General features: G+C 36.1%; 1 protein-coding gene across 5 annotated transcripts; it reads right to left on the bottom strand.

Annotated features, from left to right (window-relative positions):
- Positions 1–1,539: 1,539 nt before the first annotated feature.
- Positions 1,540–16,911, bottom strand: LOC107415060 (mediator of RNA polymerase II transcription subunit 13). Of its 5 annotated transcripts, none has more exons than XM_016023329.4 (23): positions 16,545–16,911; positions 16,070–16,207; positions 14,035–14,108; positions 13,759–13,901; positions 13,532–13,618; positions 13,281–13,368; positions 13,120–13,200; positions 12,529–12,606; positions 12,368–12,447; positions 11,758–11,836; positions 11,346–11,660; positions 10,873–10,932; positions 10,246–10,486; positions 9,883–10,146; positions 8,252–9,616; positions 6,992–7,256; positions 6,796–6,910; positions 6,592–6,679; positions 6,336–6,414; positions 5,529–5,824; positions 3,719–4,802; positions 2,917–3,291; positions 1,540–2,496 (listed from the first exon to the last, which is right to left on the bottom strand). In XM_016023329.4, exons 2-23 carry the CDS (start codon positions 16,091–16,093, stop codon positions 1,880–1,882), a joined length of 5,898 nt encoding a protein of 1,965 aa, XP_015878815.2. In that variant the 5' UTR covers positions 16,094–16,207; positions 16,545–16,911; the 3' UTR covers positions 1,540–1,879. The 5 variants fall into 5 exon arrangements, with proteins under 5 accessions (XP_015878815.2, XP_015878816.2, XP_015878817.2 ...); XM_016023330.4 differs by having other exon boundaries at positions 16,688–16,911; XM_016023331.4 differs by having other exon boundaries at positions 6,796–6,907; positions 16,545–16,910.
- Positions 16,912–17,092: the final 181 nt, after the last annotated feature.

Raw genomic sequence — 17,092 nt, 5'->3', positions numbered from 1 at the left:
CTTGCTTGGCAGATTGTAATGGAGATTTGTGAATGTGATGATAAATAGTGAGTATTGTGGGGCCCGTGTAATTTGGCACTGGCGAAGCCATGGCCTGGCAGGCTTATATAAAATCCAGATCGGTTCTGACTACTTCTGAATTGGAATCTGAACCAAACAATTATGCCACATGCAATGATGCTCTTCGATGCTAAATGCATTTTCCCAAAATCTGCCAATTCCATTTAGCAACCAAATATCTAGGTGACTTTCAATATTCTGAGGTTGCCTTTAAATGTATACAATTCTGATGGCCTACATGAATTCTTTGACAAAATCATACTGTGATGAATCATGTCCTCACAAGAGGGTAGATTTTATTGGAGCCAGAATAATGATGTATGAGGATGGGAAAGATTTATTGGTTTTGAATAATAATTAAGTTGATGGAGACATTTTATGTTGTTATTGATAGCTGCCCACATGACCAAAAACTCATTTTGAGAACAAAATTCCCAATACTTAGTAAAGAAGGGGCTGGCTAATTGAACCAGACTGCACTAGGTAGACCAAAACCAGCTATGATGTGAACCTGTGAACAAACATCATATGCTTGGTAAGTTAGTTGCTTAAAAAAGCAAGGTCGGAACAATATGATGAGCAAACGGCTAGTATTAAAATCAAAATTAAAACCTCCTCCGCTTTTTAACTTTTTCACAATTAAATGAAATGCTCTCTTTTACATATACCCTCAAATCCAATTCAAATATCTGAATTCAACCACTCCCATGTCGTAGCAAATAAAGGAGGTACAACTTCACCTTCCGCTGTTTATAATAATAATAAAAAAAAAAAATCCAAGTAAGCTAAATGTAAGCATGAAAAGGGGAGCTCATGATGCGGGCACTGAAGCAGAAAAACACCAACATATGCTTTGCACTTGGGGAGTGGGTTTGGTTGAGTAACCTTTTTCTATGCGCCAAAGTCAAAAGGCTTGATTTGCCACCTTTGGAGACTGTGGGGCCTAGCAATTAGTGCATCCCCATGTTACTCTCTGCGTCACCTTTCCTCTTTCTCTTTCTTGTTTCTAAATCTTCATCGAAATTTGCTCCTCATGGGTTTCATTTTCAGGAAAATTACACATCTTTACCTTATCATGTGAATCCGTTGTATACTTTTTGATTGCTTAAAGTCCGACCTTGGTTGAATGCTTGAAGCCGAGAGAGCCGACTTCTCATGACAGGAAAAAAATACATTCACCTCATCGAGAAAGACAAAGCAGAAACTAAAAACAAACTCTTAATACAGTTCCGAATCTCAATTTATTGGGGACCCTATGTAGCTATTTTTCAACTCCTAACAAGTTCATGACCTACAAACAAATTTGAAAGAGGTTTACTTGTAAGCTACCAGAAAATGGAGAACGAAATAAATAGAAAGTCCAACAACTACTCATAACCTTCAGATCAAAGACGAATTGGAATCACTTATTTATTTTTATTTTCATTTTTTGGTCTTACAAACTATCTAGAAGGATAAGAGAGAAACAAGAACCGGATCTTAAGAACACCATATTTTTTCAACTTTGGGAGGAAAAAATATCCCCAAGTAATTTCATAACCATGTTAGTTCTCCTTAAAAGATACACAAATATCTTCAAAATCTATAACCATGACTACATCAATTAGATCTAACTATTTCTTCTTCTACAGTCAAAAAGGATTGCTGAAATTAGCGGCTAATTAATTACATATACATATTTTCATACTACAGGATATTGTACATGGAAGCACAAAAGCAGACCGGTATATGACAGCCTACTTGAAGCTGTGTATTCGTTGTTAATTAAATTATATACCACAATTTATGGGCAAACGATTAGCTGTTGCTGTCTTGATTTTTAACCCATAGTCTGCAACTTATCTGGATGCCTACAGAGCTCCTTATCAGCAAAATAAAGAAGCCTCCTTAGTCTCAAAACCATATCACAATGAAAAGGCAATGCCGTTCGTCGTTCCAAGTATGCAGGACTCACGGTCATCCAAGAGAGGGCATGAAGCTCTGCTGCAACAGACTCGAGAATTAAATGGGTCTCTATTTCAAATTCTCTTGATTCCAAACTTGAGGTTCTTCCCCCGTGTTTCATAATACCCCTGATGATTTTTTCTTGGCTAAAGTTATTACCTCCATAATGATCGACAAGACTGACTGAAAGAGCTGAAGGCCATTCCTCTTTTAAATTGTTCCTTAAATCTTTCCTCATAGAAGGTACAGCTTTTGATACCACAAAACCAGTGGAAAGAGGAATAGCATAGCCTTTGCTGTGGAGGAGATGGGCTAGTGGAGGGGACTCAGCAGTGAGGCATGTAGGGAGCTGCAGAGGTGTTGGAGAGAGGTACCGCATGCTGGGTGATGGGATTAAAATATAGGAAGCAGACATAGAACCAAGGGATTTTACAGGGGTGAAACCTTCCAGATACCCTGAGTTGCCCACGGAAACACTACCTTGACTTCCTCCTGCATAAAGTTCAAAGTTAAACACTTATTTAATTAATCCATAAACATCACTCACTGCAATTGCAGATTATCCTGATTATGCTACTAAAAAGTGTCCCATTATTAAACACTTCAAGCAAACTAGCTAACTGATTTTACTTTGCTACCTTGTGATGGTGTGTGTAGCGATGCCTTAATGTATATACTTGGATCCACTTCCTAACAGTTTAACCTATTGAATCAATGGTCATAAGCTTAAAGAGACTTAGTTGCTAGTTTAATCTTGCACTCAAATCACAATGACCCCTGTTTCAGGTAGTTGAGTGTCTCTGTTGTGTAGCCTCAATATACATATTTCTCTCCACTATTTAACAGCTTAAACATTTCGTGATTGATGGCACTGTATCTTCTAATATAAATGAGGGTGTCTGATTAGCTTACCAGGAGATGGTGAATCTGCCTGAAAAACTAGATGTAAAGAATGATCAATTGAAATTCCAACAAAAGTGATGCTTTGCACCCACTGAAGCAGACCCCTTGAGCTGTCAACCACTGCATGTCCACTCATAATTTGCTTTCTTGCCGCAGATTGTCCTAAACCACCTTTCATAAAGCCAGAACTTTTTGAGTGAGGGCTACTATACAGAGGGCTAGGTGATGAAGGTAAAGTTCTCTCTTGCATCAAACTCATTTCCTGCTGCTGTAACGAAGTTCCATTACTGCTTGGAGGCATCCCATCAGAGACAGATCGCCGTAATTGCAGAGGCCATTTTTTCATCTCAGAACCCCCTAAAGTAGTAATGGCTTTTTGCCACTCTGTTTACAGGGATGGAGAAAAATTAAATATCAGGGCCAAACCAATAACAACAGGCAGGCTATAAGATAATAATCAAGTGTGGTTGCAGCAATATATTTTCTAGGCTGGGAAAGAAAATTATTATACTTCTGTTGTCTCCTATAAAGGATTTTGTTGTAAAAGGCACCTATCTGGGGGCGCCTAAAACATTTATATGCGTATCCTTTAAAGGACATGCATGAAAATTATTTACACGCCTATCATTTAAAGGATAGGCATGCACATTATGGAGTAAGACAAGTGTTTACTGTAGCATTACTAAATAAACAAATATATAGTAAACTAAAAACAGAGGAAATATATATTTTAGAGCTAGTAAACTAGAAGTCTCATACATAAGGATGAAAGAGGTAAAATAAACACTAGAAAAATAGAATGAATTTATACCTTGGTATTCAAGTTCATAGAAAGTTCCAATCCGTGCTATTACAAAATCTCTGGGCTTGGAAACACCAGTATCAGAAGAGCATGCCTGAAGTATTTGACAGCCTTGCTGCAGGACTTGAACAAAAAGGCATTCCAGACCCTTTGTGTCTTGCCTACTGCTAATTCCACCAAATGGGAATATCTGACTATCAAGCAATTCTCCCCTTGAATCCGTCCAGATACATACCAGCCAACGCCAATCCTCAGTCCATCCATAGCAACAATGTAGGCTTGGAGGATTCTTATCTGGGTCAGATCCATCAACTTGGGAGTTTAATCCAGAATCTGCATTTCCCAATGAACTTGCACTCTGCATAAAACCCCCACCACTATCATCCAACAATGGCTTTGAAGATTCTGATGCTGAATTACCAAATACCAGAGGTGTAAATCCATGCTCTAGAGAACCAGGTTCTGCAAGGATAAAAAGTGGTTCAAACATGTAGCGAGTTTCATCTTGAATGAAATAATCTCCCATTCTGTTTGGATCACAGCTCAGCACTCCAGTTCTTGTGGCTTGCCATGAATTATCCCAGGTACCTGGCCTCAAGCTAGAATCAATTTCACCCTCTCTAGGAATGGAATGCCCTGTAATTCGAGGACCAATGCAGTCCTTCCACATCCCAGGAGTGGGAGAAGACATTTGTGTCAGGACTAAATGAGACCTATTGGACAATGATGATGATTGGATATCATTAGAAGATCCTCGTGGTATTCTACGAGCCTTGTTATAAACAGTGAAAGCAGTCTCCTTAAGAATTACAAGCTCATTGAGTGATGGACTTGTAACTTTAAAAATTGCATCGACCGTAACAAGCTGTAGTACCAATTTAGGAACACTAAATCCCGAAAGTATTAAAACATTGGATATTGAAGTTTCGTCAACTGCTGCTGAGCAGCTCAATGCTTTCCCAACCTGATTGTGCAATATAGATCTCCTCTCTCTGTCTGATTGAAAAACAACCGATCCAATAGCAACAGAAGATTCAATCACAGTTTGCAAAACAGCAGTTGGCTCAGGGAAGGGACACACCACATAAATCACCTGGATAGTACAAACCAATGAAGTATATAAGATCTATTTCGCCATGGCAACTAAGTAATGAACTGTGCATGCATCGATAAAACCAGAATAAAGATAACTTCTAGAAAATGCAATAAAATACGAAACATTTGACCCAATCACATGGTGCTGAAATTAGAAACATTCCAGATTAACAATCCCCTCTTTTTGAATATGCCCGTGAACTAAATGACAAGAAGCAACTGTTAGTATTGATCTCGAATAGAAAATGTGTAAAGCATTTTTAAAGTGTCCAGGTTCCCATCAACCATAGAGAAGCACACGATGAGATTTGAATTGACCAACTGTTACATGAGAAAGAGTACAGGAGTGGCATATAAGCTTTGGCATCTAATTTTTTGGGAAATTTTAGAAAGCATATAAATCCGCTAGTAAGTATGGAAAATTCATGAGAACAGGAAAAAAATAAAAATAAAAAATCTATAAAAGATCTTCCAAAGTAAATTGAAATATTAGCAACACATGTTAAGAGCTTTTCGTATTTAATACCTTATGTGACATAAACACAGACTCTTAAGCATTCAGAAAGGCTAAAGCATCTAAGAAAGAGCAATTTAGCATACACTACAAGAAAATGACAACCCTAATTTCCATATACAATAGAAACAACACACTACAACAATACATAAAAAAGAGAAAACATGTCAACAAAATAATAAACAAAGGAAATTAGAATTTTCCACTTACCACGCATGGACCACTGCTTCCTTCTTTTGCATTCGTGGACAAGCATGGACCAAGTTTTAAAGCTTTCAAAGCCTTTGAGAGAGACTTAAGATAGCTCGTCAAATCCCAACCATTGGAAAGAGAGAGAAAATAATCACTTATTGATCCGACAAGAGATGCATTGCCGCTTTCTATCCTCATCGCTTGAGGGCAATCAAGGAGAACGAACCCAGAAGATGACAACTTCCCAGAGTCCACCTCCATTTGGTTCCCAAAATTTTGTGGTGAATGAGTTCCGAGTTTGCATGTCTCATAAACTGGAAAGAAAAGAACCCAAAAAAAATTATACAGAGAAAGGAATAGATGGCAGTATACATTTTCCATGGAACCTGACTTCAGAAAAGGTCAATAACAGGCCTCTCATGGTCTATGCAAGCTTTGATTACCAATCAAGGAAGAATTCCCCTCAAATTACATTCCGATAAACACACAACTCTTGCATGGAAAAGTTTATTCCCTTAAAGAAAGGAAGGGACCACAGTAGAAGGCAAGGACTATTTTCCCAACTACCGGCAAAACTTGGTGTTAGTGTTCTGAGATGAAAAACCTTTAGGGGATAGAAAAAGACAAAAACCATGAAACTATATAACTTTTGTTTTCAATTTGTGTCTGTTATTTCTTTACTGCATAATTTATGGTGTGTGCAACGCAAACAGAGACATGAGAAAGTTAATCAAAATCTTTTCTTGCAGTAACATATGTGAAGATGAAAAAAGAGGAAAATACAATGTTTAAGCATGTCCTATGGCAGATATATCATTTACTCACCAGTTCCTAGTTGTTGGAAAAAATCAGCAGCAGCCGAAGTAAGAGGATCAATGTCTGGACATATGACACTATAAATAATCTGCCAATAATTACAACAGAAACATTAAACTTGATTGGCAAATGTAAGCAATTCACAACCCTCAAGGGTAAATATACAGGGATGTACATGGATAAATAATTTGTAACTCACTGGAAGGAAAAAATAACAATTACAATTTGCAATGGATTTTTTGTGAACTGGTTTGAATTAACTTACAGGCTTTTGTAGAGCATATGGTTCAAGAGGAGCCTTTTCCCATAGTTGCAGAGAATTTGCTGATGTCTTAAGCCAATCATCCTGATACCTATTATACAAATCATTATCCAGACATTCAATATAATCTCTCTCTATAAGTATCAAGCATGCCCACTGCATGTAAACTTTGGCATTAAGACATAAACATCTGATGAGTCGGCATACCCTACAAGTATAGCAGGCAATGGAATAACAAAAAGAGTTGGTCTTAGCCGGGAGCATTCTGCTTCAGAGCTAGAGTTTTCTTGGCTTGATCTCCCATCATTTTTTGCACCATCTACTGCACCACATCTTGAAAATATCAAACTTTTTGCCACACTAAACCAGTTAGTTTATCATGTATATACAAGCATAACCATACCTTTAAGGCAAGATGAGCCACCAGCAGAAGATTGGGATGGGCTCATCGGTTCCCCTACAGACGCTGCCGCAGATGATGAATCCCTGAATTCACTTATTGTGGATTCAGAAGAAAATAAATCACTTGTGCTTCCTGCTTCACCTGATTGGTTGCGACCTTTGCACCATTCAGTAACAGATAATGGACCATCCAGAATATCAAAGGCAGATTTTAAGGCTGTTTTTATGTCAGACTGCAGCAAACTAATCACAGATGATACATGAACCTGTGAAAATAATAGATAGGTTTCACCATAATAATCCACCATAAAGTCTCAGGCAAAAGCAACTTCTATAAATAGTATACATAGAGATTTGATTTGTGAAAAAGCAAATGTGAAAATATGCTGAAAGCCAAGTGAAAGTATGCCGAAAGCCAAACCAAGAACTTGCTTCTTTGGGAAACAAATGAAACATATAGAATAATAACATAATTAAGAAAATTGAAATGAATTTTTGAGAAGATTTTCTTCAAGAGAAAAAGAACACAGAATACACATGAAGTGGCTCACCACTTGGTTTTAAACAGTGTAGCAACAAGGTTATAACACACACATTTGCCAAACAAATAGTGCATAATTTAATACAAAAGAATACTGAAGTGATTTCTTGAGAAGATTTTCTTCAAGAGTAAGAACATAGAATAACATGGAGTGCCTCACTGATTGGTGTTAAACAGTGCAGCAACAAGGTTATAATTTTAGTACATTCTTTCGAGGAATATTGAATTGATTTTTGCAATAAACATTTTACATATCAACTACATAATTCAATAGTCTTAGTTAGTATCTCAAATAGTTTTTGAACCTTGACAAAAAAAGCGAAAACTTAGTAATAAATGATAAACCAAAAAAAAAATAAATAAAAAAAATTAACAAATAAGCTATTTTCTTATATATACACAACAAAAGAAATGGAGAACATGCTACTATTTAAACTAGGATATAAAATGCATCAAAGACAAGTACTTATAATAATACCATCTTTCACATTTTTCAATCCCATCAATTTTAATACCAACTCAATGTTTCAAATTTGAAAATCCCATATTAGAGGCTCTACATAATGTCGTGTTATGATGCCTTGTAATAGGAATTGACATGAACAAGGCCTTGGTACAAAAACAGGAGACTAGCTGAACACTTCAAAAGCTACAGAAAGGACAATTGAAAAGCAAGTGTTCTAATAGTGTATGAATGATTTAACATATTAAAAAGCTTACCTCAGCAGAAAGGGGATCAACTAACTCCACACCAGCAATATCCAAGGAATGACAAGAAGCCAAAGTACCCCCACAACCTGCATGAACTAGCGAAGGCCCACAAGAAAATCCCTTCCTCCATTGCTCTTGCAGTGCAAGCCAACCATAAGGTCCATCACCACAATCTGTATCCAGAGCTAGATCAACAAATGAAGTAGCTTGTTGCACAAGCAATGTCAAACCATCAAGAAGCTCCTGAAGTGGTTGTCTCTGACCATAAGAAAGCATACTTTCATCGTTGAACTGATTATGAGGCAAAGAAGAGCTAACTTCCATATTTGGTGAACTTATGGGTTTTGAGACTCTAGGAACCCCAACAGTACGCCAAACACCAACAGGAGCATTGAGATGCCCATCAAGCATTCCTCCGTCAAGATCCCCAGCTATTCTAACTGGTATAGGTTCTTTCTTCTTTACTTCGTACTTGCCAGATAGGTTGTCCGTCATAATACTTGGGTCACTAGAAAATTGATTCAAAACAGTGGTCTGGGTTAACCTATTCAAACCAGTAGATGTGAAGCTACTTGATATGGTATGACGGATCCTGCACATCGTAGCTTGGAACATGATGCATTCAATTTCAGTAGCAAGAACTGTCTTCATAGAGAGGAATGGACGATCTGATTCAAATGTACCTTCAGACATATTCCTTTCGGAAGATTTTATGGCATTAGCAGAACTAGGGTTAGAGAATGCAGATGCTCCCACACCATCATATGAGACGATACTATTGTTAGAGGTGAAAGATCTTCTATCATTTTGTTCTTTTACACTCTCCACATGAATGTAATGGTTCTTTGACTGGAGAATAGCATTTGAACCATGCTTCTGAATGCTATTTTTTGAATTCATGGGCATACCAGGTTTCTCATCTGATGCATCAAAACAAGGAGAGGAAGGAGGCATTGCACCATATGTGTAATTGCTAGGACTTGAATTTGAACTTTCCACTTTTCTAGATTTGGGAAAATATGGACTTCTGAATATGGACGAAGATAATTCACTTGTAGATGTTTCAACTGCTCCAAATTCAGGGGCAAATGTCATCATTGCCTCAGCTTTCAAAATATGATCAAACTCAGATGTAGAAGATACTGAAATGTTGTTTGTTGGACCCGATGACAATGAGTTCTCTGTGACTCCTTGACTTTTGCTGATTGTTTCCTCTGTGGCTACTGGGGGCGGTGGATTGAAGCTTTCAAAGGATGCAAAACCATCTGGCAAAAGCAACGGATCAGGCACATCCATCACAACTGGACTGCTACCTATATCTCCACAATCTGGACCAGAAAACATAAGAGCCTGCGATTCTGCAGTTCCTGGGGGCTTTAAAAAACAAAGGAACATTTTCAGATGTAATAAAAAGATTCACTTTGAACTCGGTGGGGAATTACTACAACAAAATAAGAAGGTGAATTAGGCAGAAGTAACACATTCTATCCAAGAGTTGTACATAAAGTTCAACAAGAGGTACAGGAACTTTCTTTCAAGTTTCACGACATAAAGTCAGTCATCTTATCCATAGAATAATCGTCAACAAGAATTATAGATTACACAAACTAGGAAGGCATAAGCAAAGAACAAGAAAATACCTCCCCAAAAGGTAAAACTTCATTTTCAAAGAAGTCACCAAAATCTCCAAATTCATGAAGAAGAGCTCGGATATCAGTGCCCATGTCTCTGTCATCACCATCCCAATCCCAAAAGGACCCAATATACTCATTTGCAATTCCTGTAATGGCTGAATTGTTAACTGAACCAAGATCAGACTTGTATGAATCTTGGGTAGGAACATTGGTAGGTGCACCCAATTGGCCAAAGGATTCTGTCATCCCTGCCCGGGTACGCTTGGAACCCTAATGAGAAATTACATAATCCTTATTCTGCTGAATCCAGAAAGTATCTCATCTCACATAAATATGAATTAACTTTAGGATGTAGATAGATAAGAGTACCAATTTGGGGACATCATTCTCCAACTGATCATTAGATGATAAACCAGACTGTCTGCAATTTAAAGAATCAGCATCTGCCTCAAGCTCGCTTACTCCTGTGGACATCTTGTAATCACTATCACTTGAACTGCTGCTTATGCTACTAATGCTGCTGCTATTACTGTTGCTACTACTATTATAGCCATGCTGAGTGCGTTTATTGATTTCAGTCCATCCTTCCATAGAATCTATATTGTCAGCACTGCAGGAACCAGAACAGCCACAATGAAGGAAAACTGAAAATGTAGGAACCATTTCAATATTCCAACACAAAAAGTTCAATCTAAAAACAGAAAACAACTTAGCAACATGGGATCATTAGTAGAATAAAGGACATATGTGGTAGAATTTCCACATCTGAATTCTTTTTCACATTTCCTATCTAGGTTAATTCTAATGCATCATCTTTCCTGAACCTCAGTAAATAGCCTTCAAGAATCCTGCTACTGCTATTTTAGTCAGGTGACAACGATTACCTTCAACCACCCAACTCGATTAAAATCAATTTGGAAATGCAATTACTTTCTAGAAAGATCCCCTGAATGAAATGGCTTAATGAAAAGAAAGACAGGAATTAAAAAAACTAACCAGTGCATAAAGTAAGATGAACCAGATAATGAGGGTCCTATCCAATTCTGCAGCCAAAATCTGCAAGTTCATATGGTTAGTGTTGCAAGAACCAAAAGGCAAATTTTCAGAATGTAACAATTAAGTAGAATCCTCAGTATTTTACCCTGAATCTTTACAAAATATGGTTAACAAATCACTAACTCAGCTCAAAAAATATTCCTAGAAATCATTAACTCGACTAGTTTTCTTGTTATTTAAAGGAAGAAAAAAATTAAAAATAAAAAAATAAAAAAAAGGCTCCTAGGAGCCACCCAGAGCATGCTTGGAAACGTAGAGAAATTGGCAAGGGAGGAGAAAGACACTCGTCACCAGCATATTTCTCCAAAATTTATAACCTAGGATTATCTGACTCTGATTCATACCAAGCTTCCAGGTTATTTCAGATAATAGCATAAAATGCAGCAATACTTGTCTTTGAATAACTCATATACCTTTTCAGAGAAGATCTGGTAAATGATGTCTGCAAGACTGGGACAAGCACTGCCTCAGCTGGATATATAAATGTCTTTTCATACAATGAAAAATTATCAAAAGTTCCCCTCTGATCAGCTCTTCCCAAAGCAGGAGATTCAGTAACATGATGCTTGGGTACACTCCTGTTGGAACATACACCATCACTTCCAGATCTAGGGCAGCCAAGGGTAACTTCAACGTAGCAATTTTGCCCCCTCAGTTGGCAACCAGAAGCTTGAGAAACATGATTTGGTAAGCCAATAAAACCGTTTGAAGTCCTTGACTTGCCGGAACTGTTTGAAGAACAAAAATGTGGAAGTTTTATTTTTTATAAATCCAGAAAATGATAAATCTATCCCATGAAAATTTACGCAAGAGAGTAAAATCCACCTGAAATACAATTGTTTGACAACATCACTAGAACAACATCCAGTAAGCCTGCCACGCATTCCATGAGGTGAAACAATCACTGCAGAAGTATGAATGTAAGAAAAAATCATTGAAGGCAAATATCCTTAGTTGTGAGCTAGTAAATACTTTCTTTTTTTGGGTTGTCACAAGCTTTAAATTCACTGAAAGTCTGAACCAAATCCCACCATGTTCTATATCCTATGAATCGATATGCTTTTCTCAGCTAATATTAGCAAAAAGAAGGCATGCCTTTAATTTATTATATATAAATAATATTAAAATGCACAGGACAATCCATTTATGCATTTAACCAGTTTACACTGCCAACCAAACCAGATCCATCTAGTTTCTTTACTAGAAGAAAATGCTAAGTAATAGTTACTTGTGCTGATCGGGGAAAGTTATGGATAGTATTATGTAACGCCAGCACAGATGGAACCATGGAATATATTCCTCTCCATTTAGTAATGTAGACAGAAAAAAGAAGTTATAGGCAAGATCGGGTATTAGGGTAGAGAGAAAATTTATGGAAAATGCATCTTCAATATCAACCATAGAATCACAGTCACATCATAGAATGCAAACTGACCTGGAAGTCTGTAACTGGAGTTACTAGAAAGATGTTGCAATGCTTTGTCTAAATCACCGCTTGAAAGTGCCCGAATATGCCTATAAATAACGAGGAAAAATATTTAAATAACATAAATGAGAAATTAAATTCTGGAGAACATATAAAGTATGAATTCATACTTTGCAGATATTATAGCATGCACAAAGATTCCGTCCTCAGTTGCAGAAAAGATGAACTCAACTATTGGCTGCCCTCTCCTACAAGGATAAAATCATGCATTAGCCATAACAAGGGAAAAAAAAAGATCCAAAGGTACCACTGAATTGCATATTAAGGCCATAACTAGAAAATGCCAGCAAAACTAGCTAACACAAGTACACATGCACACGCAAACATGCACATGTGTAAGAGAGAAAAGGAGAAGAAAGGAATATAAGCATAAATATCATTCTTGTACAATCTATTAGTTAATTAAACAAATATACATTTCACAAAAAGGATAACAGGAAATCCAATTGCTTGAAATGTAAAGAAAAAACCAATTTTAACAAGCTAAGTCCCTTAATAATATTCTTGTTTTGATAAGAAAGTTAAAATCTCTTTAAAAGACTATTGACTTCAGTTTTGCCAGTTCAACTTTCCCAAATTTATGCTAGCAATTTAGACATCTCATCTGTGGTCATGTAATAATATAGATGCCCACAGAAATATTTTATTTATGAATTATGTTTACCACTAATATTGTTGACCAAAGTACAATTACTACAGACCTGAAAAGCTCTTCACTTTGAGATGGATGGAACTTTGAAAATGCATCACCAAATCTCATGTAGGAGAGTCCAGACAGAGCTCTGTGAATACCAGGATAAACGTCAAACTATGAACATGATGAATTTTACTTCTAGAATATTGAAAATGAATTAATTGTGACCTTTCAATACAGTTCCTTAACGCCTGAGAAAGGGCAGCAGCAACCTCTTCTGAGTCACCAGGAGCCAACCAGAGTCCACACGCAACAACTTCCTCAAAAGAAATCAAACATTGTATAATTATAATCAACAAATTGACTATATTGTTTGAAAGTAGACAGAAACAGTTAGTTGACAATGATCAATATAATCTACCAAATCCTTAAAAAATATGCAAGCCAATGATAATAAAAACGTCAAAGAAAATGCTTACCTTTTAATCTAGATACTGCAGCTTGAGCAGTCTCGACAACAGATGAATGACGTCCAGGAAGAAAAAGCCAAAGCTTGATTTTTTCATCTGCATATTTCATGCAAAATAGCAATTAGATAAGCAACGAGAAAATAGTAAGAATCACACTTGGTAAGTTCCTTCTTTTCTCCTCTCATTGGAGATTTCAGATTGATATACACTAAACAACGACAGGATGCATATCTTACCAGGATTGTGCAAACCCTGAGATGGATCCCAGGGCCCAACAAAGGAATTAGTCCATGTGCTGAGAAATCCTTGCTTCTGCAACTGTAGATGTGATGAAAGCACCAGCAGTGTAGCAGCATCTTTCTGCTCAACTTTCACACTGCTAGATGTCAAAAAAATAAAAAAAAAAGTTTTACCAGTGCTTAGAATTGTAGAAAGAACAAGTAAATGATTAATTAATTACACTGGATTAAAATTTTAACAACTAGGAAAGAAATCGTGTCCTAAATTCTAACCTTTTATCCGGCAGAGAGATCAAATCAGTTTCATGAGGGAGAAACTGGAACCATGATATTTGATGAAGGCCTCCCTAAAGAGATTATCAAAAGAAATTGATCATGTTATAAATCATTACAAAACAGTAGATAGGAGATTACAATGATCAATGGTTTTACCACTTAAAATTTCACCCAAAAAAATAGAATTTAAGGGACATCGTTTATGCAAAAGATCCAATGAAATGTTTTTACACCTCCACATTGCATTTAAACAAAATAAATATTACTTAATATCGACCCATATATTCCGACTGCCAAAATCTACCAATTGGAACACCCAAATTTCTACTATGATATATAATGGAGCTTTTCCAACAACATTGGACACATTGTTCATGGAGCTCTTCATAAAACCAGTACAAACCATATATTCTACAATGAAGATGGAAGTTCAAGACATTAATGTCTAGGCTTCAAGCACGTAGAAAACAAGCTTCGCAATTGTTAATCTGAAAAGTTTCTTGATTACTACCTGTCATCAATAGAGTTAAAACTATCCTTAAAAGCTCATGATTTTTTCCTCAAACAATTCAATTGACTCTTCACTTACACTGAGGGCGTTAAGTTCGCAATTTTGTGGGAATCTTTAAGAACCGAGAGTTCTTCTAAAATTAAATTCCAAGTTCTTTTGCATAATTCCAATATTGTAAATACCATAAGGATTAAGTAATGGAGATTTGAAGTACAGATACATCGAGTCTCCTCACGTATCGGTATCCAATTATATAATATTACATATGGGAATTCCCATCCGCTACACATCTCGAAAAAAACATGACACTCTTAAATTCCAAATATGACAAAAATATGTGTAGATACGTCTTGAATTCTGCGTCAAAACTTCAGGATATGTTTTTGGAGAAGCTTAAAATATTTAGTAAAAACGAAACTTAAAAGGTAATTTTCAAAATATTTCATTATTTGACCAAAAGAGAGTCATATCAAATATTTTAGATCGTTGGAGGGATAGCTTATAAATAATCAAATGAGAAAGATAACATATCTCTGTCTGACCTCTCTCAATTGTGTCTCTCTTTCTCTGTACGGAAATATATAAGTGCACTCTGCCTTTATAATTGTTTCAAAAAAACTTCAATACATGTTATGATCCTTACTGGATTCCCATGGCAACTTTTAAATCCATAATTAATAAAATTATGCAAATAGATTTATACTCTTTTATTATTTATTTCATATATTATGCTCATATTGTATTTTACAACTTTTTCAGAAGTTTCATAATATATTATCCTAATTCATGTTAATACTTAGCATGTGGAGATAAAGAATCTGGCATACATGGATACTTTGAAGAGAATAACAATATCCTTTAAGTTGCCCATTAATAAGTATATAAATTTCCAACAAAGATAGATGCACTTCTCCATTAACTTTTTTTTTTTTTAATTTTTTTTAATCTTCCTTAGAATATGTCCTCTTCATGCATGGTCCTAAAAACTGCTCCACATGAAAACAAAAATCCACAGTTTAATTACAAAAACTAACTCCTACCCATCAAAGAATTTAGACCTTTCAATGATTTTTTTAAAAAAATGGAACAGCAGCTAAAGCTGTTTTGTAGACAACAGGGCAAGGTATAGAGAAACAAAACAACAACCAGAAGTATGTGCCGAAGTTTTCTAAACAAGACTTCTGGCTGAGGTTTCCAAAGGCTGCTCGCGACACTAACACCAATAACCAAAACAAAAACCCTCTCTCAATCCCCAAAGAATCCTACCCTACCCTACAGATATGTGATTCGAAACAGAATGCCCAAGAGAAAATGTTATCACAACCCAATACGTGAGTCACTAAGTAAACATACCACCACTGAAGTAAGCCACAAAAGGTCATCCACAGCAATAGTAAATATTGAAGCACAACATTTTAAAGAATACATATATGTAGAAAATAAAAATTTGGTAAATGGCGATACTAAAAATAATGAATTAGAGATTATAAAAAAAAAAAAAAAAAAAGTAAAGAGACATACAATTCTGAAAACATTTGTCCACATCGTGTCTAATTTGAAAGGGGTGAAGCTCCCTTCCCGAATCCCAACGTGATAAATGGTTTTCCAGCTACTCCCAAACTTCTACGCAAGATAAGTCATATGACTTTCTGATGGATCCTGCAAATAAAGTCCAAAGGTTTCACATGCACTACCCAATAACAAAGACACATTCCAATTTCAGTTCATTTTAGGGGAAAAAATTTAAAAAAAAAAAAAAAAAAAAAAAAAATAGCAAATACAATAGTAATTAGAAATTACAAGTTGAAAACCAAAAGGAGTAGAAAGGTACTAGTTTCCAATGCTCAAAATTTTCGCAGAATAAAGAAACAAATTAAAAACTGAAAGCAGATATGATACGCTAAACGTAGAAAAACCCTAGCAAAACCGGTTAGACGGAGAGAGATAGCAATTAAAAAAATATATTTAAAAAAAAAAAAGGAAAGAGCTTTGAAACCTGAAAATACGTTAAACGTTGGAATTGAAATAGGAAGGCAAATATTCATCCGAAGCGCTTGGCCTTCGTTGGGAGAAAAAAACAGAGGCCACGTAGAGAAAAAGAAAGCACTTTGAAAAGAGAAAGAAAAAGAGAAATGAGACCTCAGTATACTGTGTATCCCAGAGCTCTTGAGTCGACTCTGGTCCCTGGACCGGTGATTGGATCGATTCGATTCGTGCTGCTTTTTTTTGTTTTTTTTTTTTGGAAGAAAAAAAGAATAATATAATAATTAATTCCGTGCTGCAGCAGCTTGCTTGGTAGTAGCTAGCCGGAGGGTGACGTTATGTGTGATGTTTTATATTTTACAATTTTATTCAATAAACTCAGCTTCAGCTTCATATCCCCAGCCAGCCCCAGCCGCCGGGTTAACAAACAATACGAGCAACCGTCTGTTTAGGTTTTTACCCCTTTTTATTCTTTGTATTTTTTTACTGGCACAATCCCGTGGCTCTAACTAATAAAATTGAAATAATATAATAATACCAAAATAAACCAAATTTGGCTTC

The sequence above is a fragment of the Ziziphus jujuba genome, chromosome 4, assembly GCF_031755915.1.
Source record: "Ziziphus jujuba cultivar Dongzao chromosome 4, ASM3175591v1".
Lineage (NCBI taxonomy): Eukaryota > Viridiplantae > Streptophyta > Magnoliopsida > Rosales > Rhamnaceae > Ziziphus > Ziziphus jujuba.
The sequence above is the reverse complement of the archived record's forward strand: the minus strand, read 5'-3'. Positions and strand labels throughout refer to the sequence as shown.